A 24,867-nucleotide genomic window follows, 5' to 3' on the forward strand; every position below is an offset into this window, starting at 1 on the left:
GAATGTAATTCGGTCTTTCCCAAATCTCCCACTGCTGTAGCATCATTCAAGGACAATGGCACTGGGCTTTGATTCTTCTGCATGGACGGGCTCTGTGGGAGCCTTCTCAGCTTGGTTGATCACCTTCCTGGACCTGAGGGGAGTTGGGAGGACCTTGGTCTTAACATAGAGTAGGGAACCCTGATGGCTCCTTGGCCTGGAGAGGGAGGGAGGGGGTATGGGTGTAGGGGAGGGGAGGGAAGGGGGAGGAGGAGGGGAGGAGATGGAAATTTTTAAATATATAAAAAAAGCATATTTAAAAAAAACTTTCCGGGTAATGATAATGACAGTATATTGAAAAACTCAAGTGTTTTGATATCAGTAACAGGAATATCGAATTTCTTCTGACCTTTGATGCTCTTGTGAAGCATCCTAAGGTGAAGTGTATTATTTGCTGCTCACTGGGGTTTGGAAATGACAATTTCAGCGTGCCGGTTTCCAAGTATTAACAGGAAAGGTGGAGTGACCGTGGTCTCCTTAACTTAAGGAATCCCTTTTCTAGACCTGGATTCCCATGACATTATTACCTTATCATCTAATTTTATATTAATACCTGTATACTCTCACAACCTGGTCATCACAGTTTTCTCTATCCTTTGGGTTATGAGATACAGGATTTTTGAGATTTCATTGAATATTACTTTCCTAGGTTCTTTTTAGAGAAAAAAAGAAGCAGATACCTAGGCAAGAGGGAGAAAATAAACAGAAAAGCATTTGAAAATGATGTCTTTGGGAGCCATCCCCTAAGCCATATGCACTAGACAAATGGAAACTCTTTGAAAGAGAAATTGTAGCTGTTTACATATAACATGCTAATAAACTTTAAGGCAAACATACAATAGAAGAATTGTGCAAACTACCTGTAACAATAAAAATAATTTCAACAGCCCATTTAAAATATTTTATGTAGTTAAACTAATCACCAAGATAAAATATAGCTTTCTCTTCCCCACTGTAATTGGAACAGGATAAAATGTGTGAAATTTTGGTTTTTACTTTCTAATATATTTTACAGAATTAATCATTAAATATTTCTAAATGTGATACATTTTACACTGAAAGATTTAAAGTCAAAGTATATATGTATATATGAAGTATATATGCATATATGAAGTCAATAAATCCATATTTACTTATTTGTCAAAAATATAATTTTATAACAGTATTTTAATGAAATATAATACAAAAGTTAACAGAATATTTAGACACCAATTTCAAGTGTTAAAGTAAAACTAATATGAAAGAAGGAAATATTAAATTCAAGAGGATTGAGCTGTAATTTATGCTTTAGGGTGAGGTGTATATTGTGAGTAGATATCATTTCTCTCTGTTAGAACCTAGTGGTAATAGTAAGAAACTAGGGATATGTATTTTTCTATCCAGTGCTAAATGAAAGCCTCTATAGCCTCTATATTTATTTATTTATTTATTTATTTTTTGGTTTTTCGAGACAGGGTTTCTCTGTAGCTTTGGAGCCTGTCCTGGAACTAGCTCTTGTAGACCATGCTGGTCTCAAACTCACAGAGATCCACCTGCCTCTGCCTCCCGAGTGCTGGGATTAAAGGCGTGCACCACCACCGCCCGGCTTAATTTATTCCTCTTAAAATGGACTCTACTTTTGACATTATTATCAAGAAAAGGTTAAGATGAATTTGAGATTTAACACGGTAATTCTTCACCTTAACTGATGCTAGTCACAACATTTTGCCATGCAGAAATATGATCAGAGTTTGCTTAGGTATCAAACTAATGCATGCATGCTGCATATATGTATGTACATATATGTCTGTAATGTGTTTAACTAGAGTTAGCTTTAAATCTTCCTTCCTTCCTTCCTTCCTTCCTTCCTTTCTTTCTTTCTTTCTTTCTTTCTTTCTTTCTTTCTTTCACTCTTCCTCTTGTTCTTTCTTTTTTCTGAGACAGGTTTCTCTCAGTTCTGGAACTCAACACATATGAGGCCAGCAGCCCAGCAAGCCCCAGGAAGCTTTTAATCTTAGTCTCAGTGCCAGGCTGATAAACAGTCCTCCATGCTAGGCTTTCTGTGTGTGAGCCCCAGGGAGCATCCGGTCCCTGCCTTAGCCAATGATGAAATTATACGTGCAAATAAAAAATTGGGAACCAAATACTAAAATAATGGGAATATGTAAAACCTCATGTCTGGAAAAATCAGAAATGTATTCATTAGTAAATAAAGCAATTTATAATATAAAGAAAGTAAAATACCATTCTGAGTAGATTATGGATGGAAATTGAAAATGATGTAGAAAATTACTAATAAATATGTTAGAAACAGCAATGAGTGGATGGCTTCGGGAAGAGAATTCCAGTGTTGAGAGACATTGGTAATTGTGGGCACATGGGGCTTTTCTAAGTCAGAGATACTTAGGGATGGACAATATGATCAGTGATTCTCATTTTTGAATGCTGACAAATGCAGTAGGTTTGTTTGTTTTTATAATTTTTCTCCAAATTAAGTAGTGCTTAAAATTCCAAACTCAAAAACACAGTGAGATAGGTAGGTGGCTAATAGGAATGTAAAAATATTGGTAGATAAAAAATGAAATAAATTAAAGCATTTTGGCCACTTTAAGTGTAGGATGCTCAATCAGCATTTATTTTAGACATATCTTTAAAAGTTGACAGATTACTGATAAAGTTCATGTTTTTTCTATCAAACATTCTAAGATTCTAAGTAAACTGTTTTAAAGGAAAAACTTTAATTATGACTTTACTCACTTTTTCTTGAGATAAAAGGCCTAATTCGGAGAAATCCACAAATCTTTTTTTTTATTACTTTAAAAATAATACCAATCAAAATTCCCACTTCCTCCCCTCCTCCCACTTCTGTCCCACTCCCTCCCAACAACTTCCTCTCCCACCCCCTTCAGTCCTAAGAGAGGGCAAGGCACCTTGCTTTGTGGGAAGTCCAAGGCCTTCCCCACTACATCCAGGTTGAGCAAAGAATGCATCCAAAGAGAATAGGATCCCAAAAAGCCAGTACATGCAGTAGAGACAAATTCCAATGCCATTGTCATTGGCCCCTCAGTCTGCCCCAACTGTCAACCATATTCGGAGGAACCAGTTTGATCCTATGCTCGTTCATTCCCAGTCCAGCTGGAGTTGGTGAGCTCCCATTAGCTCAGACACACTGTTTCAGTGGGTGAACCCCTCATGGTCCTGACTTCCTTGCTCATATTCTCCCTCCTTCTGCTCTTCAACTGGACCTTGGGAGCTCAGTCCAGTGCTCCGATGTGGGTCTCTGTTTCTGTCTCCATCCATAGCCGGATGAAGGTTCTATGGTGATATGCAAAATATTCATCAATGTGTCTATGGGACAAGGCCAGTTCAGGCACCCTCTCCTCCACTGCCCAGGGTCCTAGCTGGGGTCATCCCTGTGGACTCCTGACCCCTCCAGAGCCAAGCCTCTTGCCAACCTCAAAATGGCTCCCTCAATTAAGATATCTCCTTCCCTGTTCCCATATCCATTCTTCCTCCATCTCAACCATCCCACTCCCCCAAGCTCTCTCTAGTCCTTCCCTTCTCCCCTTTTCCTCCCCCTCCCCCTTCCTACTATCCTCCACCCCAATGTTCCCAACTTTTGCCAGGTGATCTAGTCTACTTCCAATTTCCAGGTAGATCTATATATGTTTTTCTTTGGGTTTACCTTATTACTTAGCTTCTATAGGATCATGAATTATAGGCTCAATGTCCTTTGTTTATAGCTAGAATCCACAAATGAGTGAGTACATACCATATTCATATTTTTGGGTTGGAATCCACAAATCTTTAAGTGAATCATTTCCACCATCTATAAACAGGTATATTACTGTTTTCCTAGCAGAACGCTTAGTTCAAATTATTGCCTGAACTCTTCAGCATGTTAATTTTTCTCTGGTTACTATTATGTTTTTTAAATTTTATTATCATCAGTTCTTATTATGTTAGTACTGACCTCTGGATTCACTAGAATGTTAAAATGGCTAATTGTATTTTATATATTATTTACCTTTTATCATTATTACTATTTATTATTATTGTGTACAGGATAGGAAAGGAGCACTTTTTATTTTTTTAATTTAGTTGATTAAACTAAATTACATTTTAACAATATGAATTATTTTTCAGGGTTCACCTTGTTAGACTCAAATTGGTAGTGTCAAAGTCTTTGTAAACATATGGTAGCAACTGAACTGACTTCATTATTTGATAAATTTATTTCACCTTACACTGTTGGCATCCCTCAGAGGTCGGTGCTACCCTTGAGCATCCTGTGTGGCTTGTATTTAGAAAAGCCCAGCAATCTGGATACACCGAAGCAGCATTTTGTAGCAGCCCCGTAGAGCCCTGGTTGTGATCATTCACCACAAGATTGTTCCTGAACACATATTTGAAAATATCGTGAATCCTAATGACTTTTCATTCAGCGATTCTCCTGGACTTACAGTGGCTGGAAATTCGTCGTTTCAGACGTGGAAGTGTGGTAATCCGTGTCTTTGAGAAGTTATAACCACTGTATTTGTTTTTCTACTGTCGCCTGTGTCTTTGTAGAGGACAAAACTTCTGATCACATTAGTAAATGGGATACAACTCAAGTCAAGCACAGTCCATAAAAAAATTCTTGTTGGTTCTTTTGTATCTTTCACAGAATTCCCGACTTGTGAGCCTCGAACTCAGTTCATATGCAAGAGCGGAAGATGCATCAGCAGTAAATGGCACTGTGACACCGGCAAGTACCAAGTGCTCACTGCACAACACGGACTAGACTGGAGCCCAGAGCTCTGGGCTGTCTGGCTTCCTTCAAAGGAAGTTTGCAAGCAAAGCTTGCAGAGCCAAGCAAAGTGGCTAAGAAAAGTGGTGAGCGGGCAGCTGGCACGTCGCTGGGGATCAGCGTTAAGGATAATGGAGCATGATATTTGTCCCATGGGGCTTTAACAGTGCTTCGTTTTCAGATATTATTTTGGGCATAGGCTAAATCTACAAAGATGAATAAGGAGAACAATTAGGGAAATGACCAGAACAATTTCAGGTTCCCAAAGCATTTATATAACCTTGGCAGTTTATGAATTATGGTGCAATTATCTTGATGATCTTAGCTCTGTCACCTTGCTTTTTATGTACAAGTAATGTTTCCCCCTGTACTTAATTGTATCATTATGCCAAGTCGTTCTAAATGCAGGCAACTGAATTATATATTGATCAATGTCATTTAGTTCCATTTAATCCACTGTCTTTGAGTGTTCCCCTCCTCTCCCTCTTGCAATAATCAACACTGAGTATGAATCGTTTCTAATTGAACATACAGTTCCCATGTATAAATCCAGTTGGGTAGGTAGCAAGGGAGGAATGAAAAGGAAATCATCTGGTCAGAGCATAAACACAAAGGCACTGGATAGAAGTTGCAGCGACAAATTCTGACGCACATAAACAGTAGCTTCAGGAAGCAATTTCACCATAATGCTATTGCGCTATATCACTTACAATTCCCAGAGCCACCACTTTCTGCTTAGTCCTTGTGGTGGTGAGGCAGTGAGTTGGTGGTTAGTTATTTATAAACCAATTAGATTTTAAGATGCAAAATCCAAAGTTGGTTTTGCATTTGGTATTCAACCAGAGGAGATGTGATGTCAGACTAATTGACTGTTCATGGGAAATGTTGCTCAGGAGTGTATCTTTCCTTTTCCAAAACCGTAAGCAAATTCTGCACAGAAAAATGTTATCAACATAAAAAAAAAAAAAAAAAAAAAAAACAACATGTTCTTCCATGTTAGTTTTTTGACTAGCTTTGGATGTTTCTCTCCAGATGACGACTGCGGGGACAGGAGCGATGAGGTGGACTGCGTGCACGCTTGCTTTGATGACCAGTTCAGATGTGCCAGTGGCCGGTGTATCCCAGGGCATTGGGCCTGTGATGGTGACAACGACTGTGGTGACTTCAGTGATGAAAAACACGTCAATTGTACTAAACTGGGTCAGTAAGGTTATAAAACTGGGAAATATCGCTATAGGTTGACCCATCATTGAACTATTTAGAGTGTATGAAATCACTATGAAATCACAATTGAACAGTTCATCACATTAATAACACACATGAAGAGGAGGAGAATATTACCTTGGACCTTCTGTTTTTAATTCTTTTTTCTTTTCTCCTCTCTGGTTTCTTACTTCAGTTGTGCCCAGTGCTGGGTTTATTTCTGTGGTTGTGGCTTTCTACATTCATTAAATGCTTTGGCACCATTATTCTAACCTCATAAAAAATTTAAAGTGCCTCAAAAAGGAAAAAAAAAATCGTACAAAATGTAGTTTTACTTTGATATTATGCCAAATCTCTTCCCTTGAGTTATGAGACAAGTATTTAGTAATAGATCTAATTATCCACAGTTCCAGAAAAATTGACTGTCAATAATAAAGAGAGCAAAGAGCCCAGGACTGTGGTTCTGAGCATATCTGTGATAAAACAGACCCTGTCAACAGCATGCATTGCTTTGTAAAATATAATCTACCATCAGACATATTAGTGTGTCAACAAACAATATTGTAATCAGAGCTTTTAAAACAATAACAGTGTTACCTTTTTCATTTAACAGACAATTTTTACTAAGAGAATTTCTTTATTAATTCCATAAATATTATTCAGTACTAAGGGCTAAGTAAAATGATTAAAAATCCGTAGCCTCTCTTTCAATGGGTGACATGTACATGTATGAACAATAAATGCTTTATTTAAGGTGGTGGAATCTAGAGAGCCAGTTACACTGTGGAAACTTAGTTTTCAAAGACTTTCTCGAATAACCACATCTGTCTTCTCTAAACCTTTGAGATCTCATATGAAAGTTAATATCTCAAGAATATTCTTCCATGTTGTTTTCTCTCTGTCATTGAAAACAGTGGCTAGCTCTGCATTCTGCGTTTTTAAAAGAAGGTCCCTGGCTTTTCTGCAGATTTACCAATTGATTCATTTTATTTGGTCTGCATTATTAGAATCATAGGAATGATCCAAAATGGCTGTTCAATGTCCTTGAGCTCTGAGGCAAGGTAATATAAGTACTTACATTGTTGGTCTCGACATGATTTATAATGCTTTTCTTTTTTGGGGAGGGGGTGAACAAAATAGAAACTAGAAAAGAAGCAGAAAACTACTAAGAAAATTTTTCATGTGGACATTTGAATTGAATTGTCTTTGAATCAGGGGAATGTTGAATTATTGATAGAGCTAATATTAAATATGATTTGTCTCTTATTCTTCATTATGTGATAACCTTCTGTCCTCTCTCTCTTTCTTCCCCATGCCTCTCCTCTGTCATCCTCTTCTTCTTCTCTCTCCCATTGTATTTGTTTCCTGAGAATATGAAAAATGAAAATTCTTATTACTAACTGTGCATAGAAAATAATTACTTGGAGATATTTTTTCTTTTTTTAAATTAAGTATTACAGCATTCATCTAGAGGGTAATTGACACCTCATTAATGCACTGCAGTTTAGCTCATTTGCCCTCCTCACAGATGTTTCTTCGGGCTTCTCATAGGGTTTGCATCTGTGACATGCTGGCGATGCCCCATAATATGCTATGAAAGATAAATTGCCCCGAAGTTAATTTATTTTCACCTAGCAACAAGATCTTATTCCTCTTTTCTATGCATGTTTGTTGATAGTTGAAGAGACAATTGCACTTTACGAAGTTTGAAAAGATATGTCAGCCTCACAAATACCCATAGCCTCTTGTAGACTCCAGAGTGTTTCCAGTTGAATTATCATATGAGCAAAGACATTTTAATTTTGTTTTGTTTTGTTTTGTTTTTTGAGACAGGGTTTCTTCGTGTAACCACCCTAACTGACCTAGAACTCACTCTGTAGACCAGGTTGGCTTTGAACTCACAAAAATCTTTCTGTCTCTATATGCCCCTGCGTCCTTAGCTCTGGGATTAAAATCTTAATGTCCCACTGCCTGGCTGAGACATTTCAATGTTAATAGGCTTCTTTCTCACAACAACTCAGTTTCTCCACATATTGCTATAAAGACCAGACTGTCAATATGACCATCTTATGATGTAGAACACTAAGGCAATGATTCTTAAAATCTGTATGATTCATGGACATGTTTCAAGAAACATGAGAGAATTTGAGTTATAAACTATACAAGGATTCTCTAACCAAGAATGCTTCATGCTGAGGACTGGACACAGCAATTGAGTAAAGATGACATTTAGGATGGCTTCAGGACAAGAGAGCCCCTTACTTTTCATCCTCTATTATTTTGATTACACTTTCTGGTACAGAAGTTTTGAAATGATATTGACATATAGTATGGAAGTTATTATCACACATAAGACTTATGTGGCTGGTGACAAGGTAGAGCTTTGATGTAATTAGAACCATAGTTCAGTTTCAAAACCTGCTGTGGAAGAAAGAGCAGGAGTTTCTGGCTTGAGTTTAAAGACTAGCTGTCAAAGCTCATTAAATCCCCCCAAATAATTGCTTAGCACTTTGCTCTACACTTCCTGGAAGACAGAGCATATGGTGAAGTCCCTCTTGACTCAAGTTTTTTCCAAGGGAATAAAACAGTTCACAATTGGAATAGTTTATATAGAATCTCCATTTCATAAAATTTCATAAAATTCTTACTCAGTTTGTGTTCTCTGTGATATCACATTCAGAAAGGAAGTATTTCCATGGCCCTGGTGGGTTTTTCATCACAATGTGATAAGCAACTCTAACAGAAATTGTTCTCTTTGGTGTTAATGAGCATCTCACCCTTTGTCTCTTAATTTTCTTTTGTTTGGGTTGCTCATTTTATAACTTTCTATAGTCAAAGAACACAGTGACTTCATAAAGCATTGTTGTTATACACACACACATACACGAAAGACAGTCAAGATAAAGTAGGTAAGACAGAAGGAAATAGAGAGAGAAGGAGAGGGAGGGAGAGAAGGAGAGGGAGAGAGAGAAGGAGAGAGAGAGAGAGAGACAGAGAGAGAGAGAGAGAGAGAGAGAGAGAGGGAGAGAGAGAGGGAGGGGGGAGGGAGAGAGAGAGAGAAAGAGAGTCAATTTTATTAATAGAAAGTCATCCACAAGGGTTCCATCCTTTGATTTGGTTTCTGTCTCTCGTCACTTGAACTGAACTTTGTTTTGCTCTGCCATATTTCTCCTGTCATAACCATGACCTTTGTATTTTGTTGATTTCAGTTGTCCTAGGTGAATAGTTTTTGTTTTGTTCATTTTTAAAAAAGAAGACCTAGTTGTACTCATAGAACGTAGTATAGGAGAAGTGCTTGAGAAACCAAGCATGACTGTGTACTTAGATACTGAAAGGTTCGTACAAAAAGATCATTTACATGTGTTTTACTTACTATCTGATAAAACACCATGACCAAGGTGACTTATAGAAGAATGAGTTTATGGTGACTTACATGTTAAGAGAATGCATCCATCACCATTATGGCAAGCAGCAGACAGACAAAGGGAAAGAGAGAGGAGGGAGGGAGAGAGGGAGGGAAGGAGGGAGGGAGGGAGAGAGGGAGGGAGGCAGAGAGGGAGGGAAGGAGGGAGGGAGGGAGAGAGGGAGGGGGGGGGGGGGGGGGGGGGGGGGGGAGAGGGAGAGAGAGAGAGAGGGAGAGAGAGAGAGAGAGAGAGAGAGAGAGAAATAGAGAAGAGAGAGGAGAGAGAGAGTGAAATGGGAATGGTATGAGCTTGTAAAACCTCAAATCCCAGCCCTAGAGACATACTTCCTCCAAAAAGGTCACACTTCCCTTCCCTAATCCTTCCCAAACAGGGCATGAAGCATCCAAATATACAAGCCTAGGAGGGTCATTCTCATTCAAGCTCCCACAATATGTAAACATATACTGTCAAAGTGAGATCCGTTGTTTCTTATAAGTGTACAACTCTACATGTGAAATACTAGAAGAATAACTCTGAATAATCTTGATAAGCATAAATACAAATGCATAAAATAATTATGATTTCACTTTGACAGCTTTTATTTAAATTATGTAACAATCTACTCAGGCTTTTTTCAAAATCTTACCTTCATTCCACTCTTGGTATAAACACTGCTAATACCTTTACATGATTATTTCTTGTCAGTCTCCTCTGAAACTCTTTTTAAAGTTAATATTCAATAATTTATCATGTTCATAATAGAGGAGGTGACATGTTTTTCTTACAAGTTTAGATTTCACCTAAACTTTGAAGTTTTTCTTAAAAGCAATTTAATAGTTTTCACATAGTTGCATTCTACATTTTAAAGGGACATCTAGACGAGTGTGATTTTTTACCATTGATCCTGAGGCCTTCTGTGTGGCTTTTAGAAATACTTATTACCTGCTGCACTAAGTGAATAAGTTGATTGATTTTGATTAATTCTGTGACAAGTGATCTCCTATTTATATAGCAAATACAGTACAAATGCAAATTGAAAATTGTGTGTGCATGGATCTTCATGTTGATTTATTATCAGCAATGCTTGATCTAATCCATTAGGCAATCATTTAATTTGTTAATACATGTGCTCACACATGTTCACATTCCTCTGCCCACATGGTTATTTTTATTCTGATCTAACCATCATTCTTTCTGCTTTGAAAACATATGTTGTTCTTTCCTTTGGTCCATTTCCTTAATAATTCTTTCATCTCATGTTTTGTTGTTTCCACATTGTAAAAAGAAACCAGAATAATCTCATCTTATCCTTCTACCTTTGTGGCCGTGGGTTCTATTTAATGCACAGCAAATAACTGTTGAATATAAGTTTTATTTTTTTTCTGGAACACAGAATTTCTTTTCCTTGTCAGAACTCATGTCATCTTTATTTTGTCTCTTTGGGTAATGATATGCTGGGATATAGATAAATGATGTACGAGATCCTGGGATATACATAATGATATGCAAGATTATATGTATTTATCCGATTCTGCTCATCTATTTCAGCAAACTGTCATTTTCACTTGTCTAGTAATTATTGGCAATCTCGGTCCAGAGGTCAATAAAATAAAAGCGCAGGCTATTTCTCCTATCTGTTGTTCTTGCACTTCTATATGGTTGTTAGTGCATTTAAAATCATTTTTGCATCTGAGGTCTAAGTCGCAAGTAACACTGAGGAAATGTAATTGTTGATAAAACAGTGATAGAAAAATAAGAAAATGTGTTGGTGCCTAGGTTATCACCAGGTACTTTGCATTTCTGATTTCTTTATGGCATACACTACCCATGACTCACAAGATCAAGATACTTGTATAGAGGTCCACAACTTGAGCTCTTCATAAAGATCATGTGTTTCTGTTATATCCAGCTGTTCAGGTGGTTATTGAGCATATTCTGTTTATTCCAACTTTGTATGACTTTATATATATATATATGTATGTATATATATACATACATATATATATATATATATATAAATTCACAAGCAATTACTCTCTTACTCAGAATGATATACTTGGTTCTATGTAAAGATAAGAGATGGAAACACCTTTCTTTTTACTACAGGCCAGTCTAATGAAATTCTCAATGCTTGCCCTACAGACTCTGACCTTTATACTAAACAGTAGCAATAAGTAGCTATGACCTTCCTTTAAATTTTAATCTCCTTTATCCCTCACAATCCATCTTATTAAATCGATTCTGGAGCCTTTCAACTGGAACAGCTATGGACATTCCTACACAGACAATTTTAACGTCTCTCCCCAAAAAATGTTTTCTCATCGTAAGAGGTCCTTTTTGTAGACATAAAAAAAATTAGGAAGCTGGGAGAAGATCACAGACCTTTGAGCCAAATTATTTTGTCTCACAGATAAGGACATGTATTCATCTAAACAAACCCTATCCCTCTGAGTGTGTAAAGAACTGGTTTTCTGTGGAAGAAATACTGAGGCTGATGCCTTTGAACCAGGGAGATATTTTCCACAGAGTTAGACTGAAATGAAGCATTGACCAGTACCACTAACCAACCAAAGCAAAACCAACATTCTACCCAGGGAGGCTTTGGGTACTCACAACAGTTGTCTAAACCTGATAGTAATTGAAAATTCAGGTTACTTGTTTAGTAATGGGGAAAAAAAGCAATTCTAAAGGAATAAAACTTTTGATTTCCCACCCACACTTTAGACATCCCAGTGAAATAGTCAAAGAAGCAGTAGAATTCAGTTTTATCCATGTAGGAAACAAAATACCAAAATTTACTTTAGTAGTTCCAATAAGCCACCCTGTCATTTTTCTTTCATGAAAACCTTCAAAGGATAGTTTCTAATTATTTCTAAAGTTTGCGAAAATGACAGAAAAGTTTGCTGCGTTAATGGTTAAACATGCATACTAAAAATATCCCTGCACAAGGTTCACCTCACACCCATCTCTAGGGTACCTTCTCCTCAGAGCACACAAGCAGGACAGCAAGGGTGCATCTTTTTCACTTATTCTGCTAATTTAGGAGACGGACCTAGAATCTGGCCATGTGGTCACTCACTTGCATATTTCTCTGCTATTTTATAGTTGATAAGAGTTTTCCTTTACTTCTTATATGAACATCTATTGCAGCAAGTTCTCCTTAGTTTCCCCATTACTAACCTTTTGTATTGTTTTGTGATGAAATCTTGAATTTCATTTCCTTTTTCCTTTTGTGTACATTCCTTTATTCCTCTTTCTTTCTATTTTTGTGATTTAGAGATTCTACCTGAATGTTTGAAGTTACACAAATTCAATTTGCAAAAAAAGAGAAAAAATTTATTTAGAAAAGAGAGAGAAAGAAGGGCTTGGTAACATGTATGATTGTCGGAGAATAATTGTGGGGAGGGCAAATTCACTCCTTCCAGAGTATATTCAGAAAAATTAACTAGGGTTGCCATATTTGCACCAAAGTGTATCACCCAAGCTTTATTGCCAACTCTTCAGGCCTTCTGTGTAGCCTGAGTGAGAGGGGGTGTCTGCCTGTACAACTGTCATTAGAGACAGACCTGGTCCTGTTCTTTCTTCCTCCAATACCTTTCCCGAGATTTTTGTTCTAAATAAATCTATCAATATGCATGGAGGAAAGCAGCAAAATCACTGCCAGTAATTCTCAGAATATTTGACTGAGAAAGAAGTATGACTTTAAACATGAAGGAATTTGCAAATCAAGTATTGACAAAAGTCATAGTAATGTTGTTATTCATCTTACTGAAAGTATAAATTGCTCCCTCACAAAATAAAATTCAACGTTGTGCTAAATGTTGATAAGGGTACATCTGTTTTCAATGTAATATAAACTGCATGGATTAACTTTATTCTCTCACAGATTGATTTGTTTTCTTTGGAAACAGTTAATGCTGAGATATCAAAACAATGTTAATTACTAATGGATTTTATCTATAAGAAAACATTGTTTTCCAAGACAAATTATATCTTTAAATTCATTTGAACTTTAATACTGCAAACACTTTTACATCAATAGCAAAGAAAAATCAAAAGATTTTCATTCAATTACTAAGAAAAAGATCACTTTTGTTTTTCTTCCTTTTATTGAAAGCTGATTCTTTTTTTCTTACAATATATCCTGATTATAGGTTCTTTGCCCTTTACTCCTCCCAGTTCCTCCCCACTACTCTTCCTTCTAGACCTACTCCCTTTCTGTCTCTCCTTAGAAAAGAACAGACTTGTACACGATAACAACAAAACATGACAAAAAATATAACACAATAAAACAGAAACTATTTTCTTTTTTTTTTTTTTTTTTTTTTTTGGTTTTTCGAGACAGGGTTTCTCTGTAGCTTTGGAGCCTGTCCTGGAACTAGCTCTTGTAGACCAGGCTGGTCTCGAACTCACAGAGATCCGCCTGCCTCTGCCTCCTGAGTGCTGGGATTAAAGGCGTGCGCCACCACCGCCCGGCCAGAAACTATTTTCTTTAGGGTAGACAAAGCAACACAAAAGAGTTGAAAAGATTCCCAATGTTAGGCACAGGAATCAGAGACCCATTCTGTCTCCATGAAATGGGATCAGACAGAGAAAAGAGGTCACCTTTAGTGAAGGGTCTACTATAGTGTTGCGGATGTGACTGTGGGTTTGAACCCAGAGAGGGGGAGTGGTGAGGTCTTCAGTTAGCTTGCCTGTTTCCCTGGCTTGCTCAGCTGGGGGGGGAGGGTTGTTGTTTTTGTTTATTTGTTTGTTCATTTTTTTGTAAGGAATGCCTGCTGCTGCTGTTGGAGATTGGGATACTGGGGTACACTGGAGGAAGGTTGAAAGAGAAGGTCTTTGTGGTTCATTGGGGATGAAGGCAGAGAGGAAAAGAAGACCACGGAAGATATTCTGCTACAGAGCTGGACTAAGACTGAGGAAGTTGGGACTGGAGGAGCAGAAAGAGAGGTGGAGATCTGCAGGTAGCCTAATCTGAATCCCTGGCAGAAGTGGCCTCTGGGTCAGCTGGTAGTACCTGATAGAATTGGATCTGGACTAAAGCAATGAGTCTGGAGAGGTCAGATAGGAAGGGAAGATCTGTGGTATCCACAGTACACAAGGCTAGAAAAGGTAGTTTTAAAATCCACACTGAATCTACTGGGAAAATTGAAATAAACTATATAAATTTATCATATGGGAGGAGAACACTATTTGCTACTGAGGAAGTCTTTCATTCCCATCATTACTCTGCAGAAAATTATTAAAAATGGATCTGTACTTGTTCCAAGGCAGGATAGCCTTTGTATTAAGAGAATAATTATTCATCTTGATGCCAGAGTCATATAGTTTGATAGCATCTAGAATAAACAGGAGACTAGGAAGCGGAAAGAGTAACCACAAGAGCTCTCTACTTTTCACAGTCAAGTTGTGCTTCTGGTTTCTCACATTTTGGCTTAGTCAAGTTGAGCTTCTCCAGTGTCAGAGTGGCTTACAGCTATTAAGAGAGAAAGACTAGGTATTGCTGCGAAAGAAGCAATCAAAAAATGGATAGGGGGGAAAAAGGCAAGCTACAAAATAATCGCTTCACCGCTCAATGATTAAGTAGTGTCGATGATGGTGTGGGAGTAAAGCAATTAACAGTGGGAAGGAACATGGCTGCTAAGATAGCTTTTAAACTCCTTCAGAGACAGTGAGAGCAGTCAACATTTGTTTCCTTATGTATATGAAAATTTAGCTGTATTTCATTTTATTTTCAATATTAAATCAACCAAAATCCTCCTAAGAAATTACTCTAGTGTTTAGAGTCGTACACTTAAACACTACAACTATCTTCACATAGATAATCACTGCTTCAGCTTCATGGGATTTCATCATAGAGACGTTAATTTTATGCTTTTTATATGCAAATTCTACAGATTAACATGCGCTTTAGTAACGGTTTGTTTTTTCATTAGCTAATTACCTCTAGTATGTTCTGATTTTGTGTGAAATATTTGAAATAGTGTTTCTAAAATATGAATTTTATATGAAGTAGCCTAATATTTTCTCTAGTTTTAATTTTAATATTCATTTAATGATCTAAGGGAATAGGTTATTTTTAGAGTAGACTGAAAGTTCTGTCTCAATGCTTTTGTGTCTGTTTATGTCTAAGTGTTAACATAAAAGCAATGTGTTTGTGTTTGGGTATCTATACAATCCTTTAAATATTTTCCTATTCAGCCCTTTTAACTTATCCAAACAACAAATATATCAAAATTTGAAATTGTTTTTTATTGCCCCTGAGATTTCATGGACTTGATAAGCATTTCAAATCTTATATTAGTGTGCATAAGTGCATCTCCATCCCAGACTGCATTTGACTGTTCAGAAGGTACTTGTTTTCCAAACTGGTTGTATCAGTTTGCACTCCCACCAGCAATGGAGGAATGTCTTCCTTAAGCCACATCCTTTGCAGCATAAACTGGCTTCATGTTTTTGCTCTTGGCCATTCTGACAAGCATAAGATGGAATCTCAGAGTTGTTTTGATTTGCATTCTCCTGATGGCTAAGGATGTTGTTCATTTTCTTAGGTGCCTTTCTGTCATTTGTGATTTATCTTTTGAGAGTCCTCTGTTTAGGTTTGTACCCCATTTTTTATTAGATTATTTATTCTATCAAGTTTCATGAGTTCTTTTATGTTTTGGAAATCAATCCTCTGATCATTGGGGGGTTGGTGAAGATCTTTTGCCATTCTGTAGGTTGCACTATTGTATTCTTGACTGTGTCCTTTGCTTCTCAGTTTCAGCAGGTCCCATTTATTAATGGTTTCTCTCATTGTCTGTGCTACTGAGGTTATATTTAGGAAATGTTCTTCTGTATCAATGTGTTCAAGTTTACTTCTCACTTTCTCTTCTATGAGGTTCAGTGTGGTTGGCTTTATGTTGAGGTCTTTGATCCATTTGGACTTGAGTTTTGTGCAAGGTGATAGATATGGATTTATTTTCATTCTTCTACATATTGAGATCCAGTCATGCCTGCACCATTTATTGAATATGCTTTCTTTTTTCCATTTTATATTTTTAACTTCTTTTTCCAAAATCAGGTGTTCATAGGTATGTGGATTGGAATTTCTCAGTTAGGAAACAATCTACCTCAAGATTTCACACTACCACTTTGGGGTATATACCCAAAGGAAACTCATTCATACCACAAGGGCATGTGCTCAACTATGTTCATAGCAGCATTATTTGCAATAGTCAGGACCTGAAAACAACATAGATGCCCCTCAACTGAAGAATGGATAAAGAAAATGTGGTACATTTATACAATAGAATCTTACTCCGAAGTAAAAAATGTGAGTTTGAAATTTGCAGGCAAAGAAATGGATCTAGAAAAAAACCCATTTTGAGTGAGGTAACCCAGACCAGAAAGACAGATATCATATATACTCACTCATAAGTGACTTTTAGACACAAAACAAATAAAAACCAGCCTACAATTCACAATCCCAGAGAACCTAGACAGCAAAGAGGACTCTAAGAGAGACATACATGGATTTAAATAGGAAGGAGAAAAAGACAAGATCTGAGTAAATTGGAAGTATGGTGGGTCATGGGAGAGGGCAGAAGGGAAGAGGGGAGGAAGGGAAGGGAATGGAGAAAAATGTATAATGCAATAAAACAATAAAAAGGTACTTGTTTTTAAACAAATTATCAAACCTGTATTTTGGAAGCATGCGAAGGTGAAGAGGAGAGAAGGAATGTAAATGGAATATAGTAAGATGATGACCAGACAAATCCACTAGACCTTGGCTTTCCATCAGTCACCAAGTTCTGGTGAAGAGGTGAATACGCATCAGGGCGGGGAGGAGAAAGAGATGAAGGAAGGAGGGAGAGAGAGGGAGAGAGAGATTTGAGTCATAAAGTTTGTAACACCGCCACAAAAAATCCCAACATTCTTAGGGGAAATTTAAGCTCCCTGAGGAATGAACAGCTAAGGTTTTCTCCATATATTGATAAGTAGGGTGAGGCCACAAGTTTTCTGTGGACTGGTTTCTGTGATGGATAAAAACATCTGGAAAGTAAGTCTTAAACAAATGTCTCCCATCCACAAAGGAATATTTAATAATAATGGTTAAACAAAGATCTAGAAAGAAAGGCAGACCAGACAGAAGGATATGTGACTTATAAACTGCAAGAAACTTGATGCTCAGAAAGCATAGTGCTATATAATTTTCAAAACAGTGAATGATAAATATCAAGCTAAGGCATAAAAGTCATTTTAAAAAGGAGTAAAAATAATTCTCCAGATTGGACTCAAATTTTAAATAATTCGCCATATTTCCATCCCTATATTCTCTTTCCTCTGAGAGTATGGAAGACTTTAGCATACTTACCAAACCAAATGTGTGTGTGTATATGGTGTGTGTGTGTGTGTGTGTGTGTGTGTGTGTGTGCGTGTGTAGTTGCAATTCCTCTATATTTTTTTTGTAGAGTTGCTAGTCTTACAACTGCAAATATTTAGTTGCAGCAGATGCATTTAAATATTCAGATAAATTCTACTATCAGTTGCTATATTTCCTCCAGGGTTCTATATTTATTTATTTATTAGATTTCCCAAATTGTATGTTTGGTTTAAATAGCTTCAGGGTTAAAAAAAATACAGTAAAATTCCATTAGTTAAAAATATAATAACCAGCAGCAGCATCACGGAAACACAAGAGTAAAACAGCATGAGCGTGCACATAAACACACAGCCATAACTAGAGCACTCCACTGAGACAACCATAGCACAAAGACGAACTGTGCCAAGCCTCAGAGCTGAGGAAGCCAGGACTCTGGGGAGTCACACAATTTGGAACTAATGTTAGAGCAGCCCTTGTAGGCTCTTTCTGGGGGATGTTGCTCTCTACACAGAGGAAAATCAGCAACTTTTAACAGAACCTGATTGTATTTGGCAAGAGAGTTAAGATGAATAAAACTCCAAAATTAAAAAAAAAAAATACGTTGAAAGAAAAGAACTCACAAATCCCTAACTAGGTATGGGCTCTTTTCAGGTAGTTTTAATGATGTAGGAAGAGGAAGCAGAGGGGGAATGAAAAATGCAAATGTTTGTGTGTATTTGTGGATATTAGGGCAGTGACTTAAGTATAAACCAGTGTTCAAGAAGAGAAAATAGATGTGTAAATGTGTGCATCTTGATTCTACACACACACACACACACACACACACACACTGAGAGAGAGAGAGAGAGAGAGAGAGAGAGAGAGAGAGAGAGAGATTAACATGTAATAGACATTCTTCCTATCCATCATGTAAATATTCCTGAAGTTATCTACTTGGAATGTCTATGCAATCAGGAGAATCAAACTGAATATTGTTTTTATTATCCTCTTTTTCCTTCCAGCTTAAATCTAACATTTAGCTTCATACAAATGGTTTGCTAGGTCTAGGCCCTGCCTGCCTGTTTCTTTCTTGTCACTTCTGCTCCCACACTCCCCACAGTTTTTAAAAATCTACTAAATTTGCTAAAAAAATTAATAAATCTTTGATCTCCACTGATGTAGGTCAGTGGAAAAATGATTTTTAGCATGTGAGAATGTGTTCAATCCTCCAATTGATTATAAAACAGGATTGAGAACACCTGCTTTGTTTCTGTCATAAGACAGGCTCACGTGAGACCCACCAAGGCTAGGGTGGTTTTATCTGTTCTCACAGCACTGGCTCCTGCCATGAGTATTTATGATGTCGCTTGGCAACTGCACATTTATGTGGGTGTCCCCTACCCTGTGAAATGTTTCCAGAAGCAGAAGCCGTGTCTGCTATTTGGATCTGGGAAGTCCAACAACTGGTGTTATCTGGACGCTGATTCAAGCTTCAGATGATCCATTTATCCAAACAGTAGCCAGCGAAAATTGACAACGTGAACCGAATTATGTTATCATAATGTAGAGTTTCAAAATCTCCAGCACTGATATAATTGAATTTATTTTACCTTGGTTATTAATAAATGCCCACAAAATTCTGGCCCTAACTATCCAGATCGTATTTTACTCACTAACTCCTATTTCTTTGTTTGTGTTTCAAATTAACTCTTGTTTTGAAATTTTTCCTATTACAGTCTTTCTGCTTAGCCAGCTTTTTTTTCCTTAAATTTTTCATAGCTTTCCCCCATCATTTTAGATTTGGCTCCTATGACTTATTCTGTAACTAAACTCATATTTAGTGATTTATAATCAAGTCAGTCTTTTCTGGTAATAAAGAGTGAAAGTTGTAATACATGTCCAGTTGATTAGCCTTTATTTAGAAGTGATTGAGATTATAAGATCCAGATCTATGTGAGTAGGTTTAACAGACAAATTGTGATAAAGTATATTCCTTTCAAGAATAATGTGGACCTTCTAGAGTCCTGCTTTCTTTATGCCTTCTAGTTGGCTTGAATGAACACCAAAGAAATAGTTATCTCCAAATCTGCAATGGTTGGATAACAAAGGCAATATTTAAAACTTTTCCAATTTAATACAAAGACTTTGTCCTTGTGTTTGGCCACAGCGTAATGGGTCTATGACAATCCATCCTGATTTCAGTGACATTATTGGAACTCATTCCACTCCTCACATTGGTTACTTTCTACATGGGTGTATTTTCCTGTTTATACAGTAATTTATTATATTTCTACATGCTTCCTTCTCTCATGATACATAGGCCATGGTCATCACTACCCAGAATTTCTGATTCTTTCTTTCTACATTTTTTTTTTTGATCACTGACCACCACCACCAGCTAATGGAGTAGTCCTGGGAAAGCTGAAGTGTCTGTGACAATATAGAGTTTACAGAACTTTTCACAAAGTAAAATGAATCAGATGAATGATTCATTTCCAGCTGGGTTTTATCCCATCCCCTTAGTTATTTGCTGCATAGAGCAATGGGACTCAGTAAATGAGCACGGGAGACACAATGCATAAGAATAAAACAGATGCTAAGAGAACTGGAAAGAGCTGCCTTTCGTTGAGAGTCAAAAGTGCTGGGTAGCTTGAAAGGGTTCAGGGGAGCATATGTAGCAATACAAAACATTACATATAAGTTCAATTTCGTAAACTGTAATAACTAACAATGAGGTTTCTGAATAGAAGATACAGTTTTCGCTTGTTTTGGTGGTTTTGTTTGTCAAAGAAATTCAGTCTCTTATAAAGACAAAGACATTAATAGGCAAAGAGTATACAGGAAGGTAGTGGTAGCTGGGAAAACAATGTTACATAGACCGGGATTCACACATGAAAGACATGTCGATGCATATTTAAGTCAGCTGTTCTGCCATGCCAGCTTGGCTCTCCATGATACAGTAAATTTACTATTCCTGGCTATATTCTGGTTCGTAAATGACTATAATTTAGTTGTATGTAGTAGCCTTTAGATGCTGCAATAGCCTACAGAGTTTAGACTTTTAATAACAAAAAAGCTGATAATAACAAAAAGTAATGAAAATTTCATTAGCATTTAAATGTGGAGATTATAATTCCTACTCTGTACTAGTGATACTATTATTCCTTATTATTATTATCATTATCATTCCTTGCTGTAGTAGATAGTTTTCTTGACTCTGCATTGTTAATATTTACTCCTCCAACAATTCTTTAGAAGTTATATCAAGCCTTCGTTAGTGTTAATTAATTTACTTGAAATATTGTAGTAAAAAATTCTTAAAATAATAAACATATACCACAAGGAAAAGAAACAGCAAATATTGTAGTTAAAATATTTATTTACAAACACCATGTAGTCCACACAGTAACATTTCCAGGTAGATAGAAGGACATCTCTAGGTATCAGTAATTGCTTTAATAACATCAGAATTTTGATCTTAAGTAAGTCAATTCTTTATAATCCTTACTTTAAATAACTACCAAGTCAACAAATTAAGTGGGTGAGTAATTGTCAAATTAAATAATCTTTGCTAAGAATCATAATATAACATATACAATAAATTTATTACATTAAAACTTTAGTCACAAATATATACCAATAGACTTATTTTAGAACGGTACTGGAGAATATTGAGGAATATATCATTAGTATGATGCTCATAATATCTGCTATTTTGAAACTTTAAAAAGTTGATTATACTTACATTGTTCAGTTGTTACAGTATAAAATATATCTATGCCTTAATATTTATATCCCCTTAATCGTAGTGATGATTAATTTATCATACATTCATTATATCAACAAGCCAGAAAGTAGTATACCTGGGTATTATATGCATTACTATTCATTAATAGATTTTGAGCCTGTAATAGTATATATTAAATTCAGCTCTAAAATGTGTTGCTTTGATTGTAGGAATGAAATCTTGTATCTTGAAGATATTTTACTTATTGTGTGTGTTTCTTTGCTTTCAAATTCTCTGTTGTTATTTTCCAAAAGTTCTCTTAGTCACAATGTGCTTATTGTTTCTTTTGGTTATTTATTTCTTGAAAATTTGAAAAAAACTGCTCCAAAAATGTCAAAAAAACAAGAAAAATCTTATCAGTAGAAGATTTTGTTTACATGACTTGGAGAAAGTACTTCAAAGACAGTACCTGAAGGCGTTAATTAAGACAACAGTAACACATCCCACACAGTGTCTTTACTCGTTTATGTAAACCTTCCGGAAATCTGCAAGAGACAGTAGATATTATTTTCTCCTAATTTTTGTTTTAAAAGTGGATCTGAAATGCTTGAGCATTTCATAGCTGTTAGACTAAAATATATAATTTCTTTAGCATAATAATATTACCCAAAGAGAAAAAGAGTATTAAAAAAATGACAGTAAAATCACAATGTCTCTCCTATCTTGCCCCCATTTTCCCCTTATTCATTTACAATTAAGAAGCTCATTCTCCCGCCGGCTGCACTGGGAATGAATTTCAGTGCCTCCCTGATGGAAACTGCATCCCTGACCTCTGGCGCTGTGATGGAGAAAAGGACTGTGAGGACGGCAGCGACGAGAAAGGCTGCAATGGTACCATTCGACTGTGTGACCAGAAAACCAAGTTCTCCTGCAGGAGCACAGGTGAGTAAAATGAACATCCCGGGAGCAGAACCTTTGGGCTCGGCCTCCATCTGTAGCCTGTCCTCTGAAAAGCATTTTTAGTCTTTGGTAGATAAGCTCGCCTCCTCTGTGTAGGAGTAGTGAAATATCTATCAGAGGCAGTCTAGATCCAACACCACCCTATCAATGTTTTCTTTATGAACTCATGGAGGAAATCAAAGTGTTTACCTTGCTGAAATGTACAGAACCTGATGAGCAGAATGTAAATCTGAGATCAGGGTACTTGGGTTCAGAATCTGAAATGGAATCTCCTGGTCAAAAGGGCATGTGCTAACCTACATAGTAATGCCATACATAAAATCCTCCCAACATGAAAATGCCACTGAGAAGGGTGGGTAGCACATGTCAATTTACATCTACTTTCCTAGATTTCATTGCCTTTGCTTGGTTCCTGCTGTTTGCCATTTGAAACTGATTATTTTTAGTGTCATTGGCCATACTGTTATTTTCCATAAAGGTGTCTCATGACATTTCCAGTGTTTCCTACTTACAGAGAGTTCCTCTTGAGATCCCACTCACTGATTTCTCTTTATATGCCTGATGATGAGATAATGTTAAGAAAAGAATTAATTCATTGTGTTATTAGGAGGCCACTTGTTGGTTCCTGGCTGCTCAGCCCCAAAATAATCACACAGAAACCATATTATTTAAATCACTGCTTGCCCATTAGCTCTAGCTTCTTATTGGTTAGCTCTTACATATTAATTTAACCCATTTCTCTTAATCTGTGTATCTCCATGTGGCTCTGGCTTACCAGCTAAAGTTCTGGCATCTGTCTTTGGTAGGGCTACATGGCTTCTCTTCTGCCCACCTTCCTTCTCCCAGCATTCAGTTTAGTTTTCCCTGCCTAACTAAGTTCTACCTTGGTAGAGGTCCAAAGCAATCCTTTATTAACCAGTGGTATTCACAGCATACAGAGGGAAATCCCACATCATCCTTGTCTTTTGTTTAACTGTGAAACCCAACCATAGAGTTTCTGATAGGTTTCATAATAAAGTTTCCTGTGGGTTTCACAGTATATTCTAAGTCACTCTGCAATTTCCCTCTATAGTGCCATTGCTCATGGATAGCTTAACTATGGACTCTCAGCTTCCCCCCTCCTTTTCTCTATTCCAAGCAAGAAAGGGAGTAGCACAACTCTTTGCAAAAAGCGTGGGAAGATTGTAGCTGATGACCATTTGAAGACATGGAGACTTGTGTCTCTTACCCAAACACACCACATTTGTTAACCTGAAACAATGAAATAAAAGGAAATACTTGTTTTTGGATACTCCTATAGTTTATTCCTTTTGAAGATGATATGTTTCCCAACTGGTAACTTTTCAAACAATATTTTTTCATACATTCTATTTTTAAGTTTTGGATAATTTCTTATATGAGTACTGCATTCATATCATCTCCATTCTCTTTCCAATCTTTTCTATGGCCCCAACCTCAACCATTTCAAGTTTATGGCACCTCTTTTCTTTAATTGTGACTATTGTTAATTGTGTCTTTCTACATGTATAACCTATATAATTACAACCTACTGTGTCTATTTATTATTGCTCATATATGACTTTGGATTAACTATTTGGTATTGGATAATAAGTGAAGGACCTTAGCCCTGGGGAAGACTGAATCTCTAATTCTTAGCACTCATTAATTGCCTGTAGCACTTTATCTATGTATGGAGTGTTGTGAGGTATTTTCCATCTACACTGGAGTATCAAGTGGTTTTCTTTAGTCAGCCATATTGTTTAGATGTCATAGGTTCAGTCCCCTTTTATAAATGGAAGACAATCTCCAACACACTTCCTTATCCCCTTGTTCTTTACAGTCTTTCTATTCATTCTTTCACAATGTTCCCTGAGCTGTGTGCATAAGGGCTGCATTAAAGGTACATTAAGTAGGTCTGGGGACGCCACTATCTGTTGTTCTCTGCAGTGTGACCAGTTGTGAATTGCTGTGAGGGACTCCGTTTTTGCAAAATCAGTTTTCTTTGATGAGGGTATAGAGCTATGCTCATCTACTATCATAAGCTTAAGTATTTAGAATGAAATTATAAATTACACTGAGGTAAGAAAATGACAGTAGTATACTCCTCTAGGTTCCACAGCCTTCCTAGATAGAGGACCATGGCTACAATACTGAGCTGGAATTCTCTCCTGTTTAGAGGGTCTTAAGTTAAATTAGAAAGTTATAGGATACCCCAACACTATTGCAAGTTGGGGACTGTCTTGTCCTGCTGGTCATTATTGTAGATCACAGGTTCACACTGTTGGAGGAGACTCAGCTAGATAGGACTATTGATTGCTTTTATTGATAACAGCACACACCACCTTCTTGTACTCTAAGTGCTATTCCTTGAGGAAGATCAAGCTTGATTGCTTCAATCCTGTGTTCAAATATCTAGTGTTGT

General features: G+C 36.8%; 1 protein-coding gene across 1 annotated transcript in view; it reads left to right on the plus strand.

Annotated features, from left to right (window-relative positions):
* Lrp1b (LDL receptor related protein 1B) overlaps positions 1-24,867 on the plus strand; it is a 1,542,993-nt gene that overhangs the window by 867,362 nt on the left and 650,764 nt on the right. Inside the window, exons 19-21 of the mRNA XM_042055373.1 lie at positions 4,685-4,765; positions 5,840-6,007; positions 22,245-22,427. Coding sequence (XP_041911307.1) covers positions 4,685-4,765; positions 5,840-6,007; positions 22,245-22,427 — 432 coding nt within the window. The remainder of the gene's footprint in view (positions 1-4,684; positions 4,766-5,839; positions 6,008-22,244; positions 22,428-24,867) is intronic.

The sequence above is a fragment of the Arvicola amphibius genome, chromosome 7, assembly GCF_903992535.2.
Source record: "Arvicola amphibius chromosome 7, mArvAmp1.2, whole genome shotgun sequence".
Lineage (NCBI taxonomy): Eukaryota > Metazoa > Chordata > Mammalia > Rodentia > Cricetidae > Arvicola > Arvicola amphibius.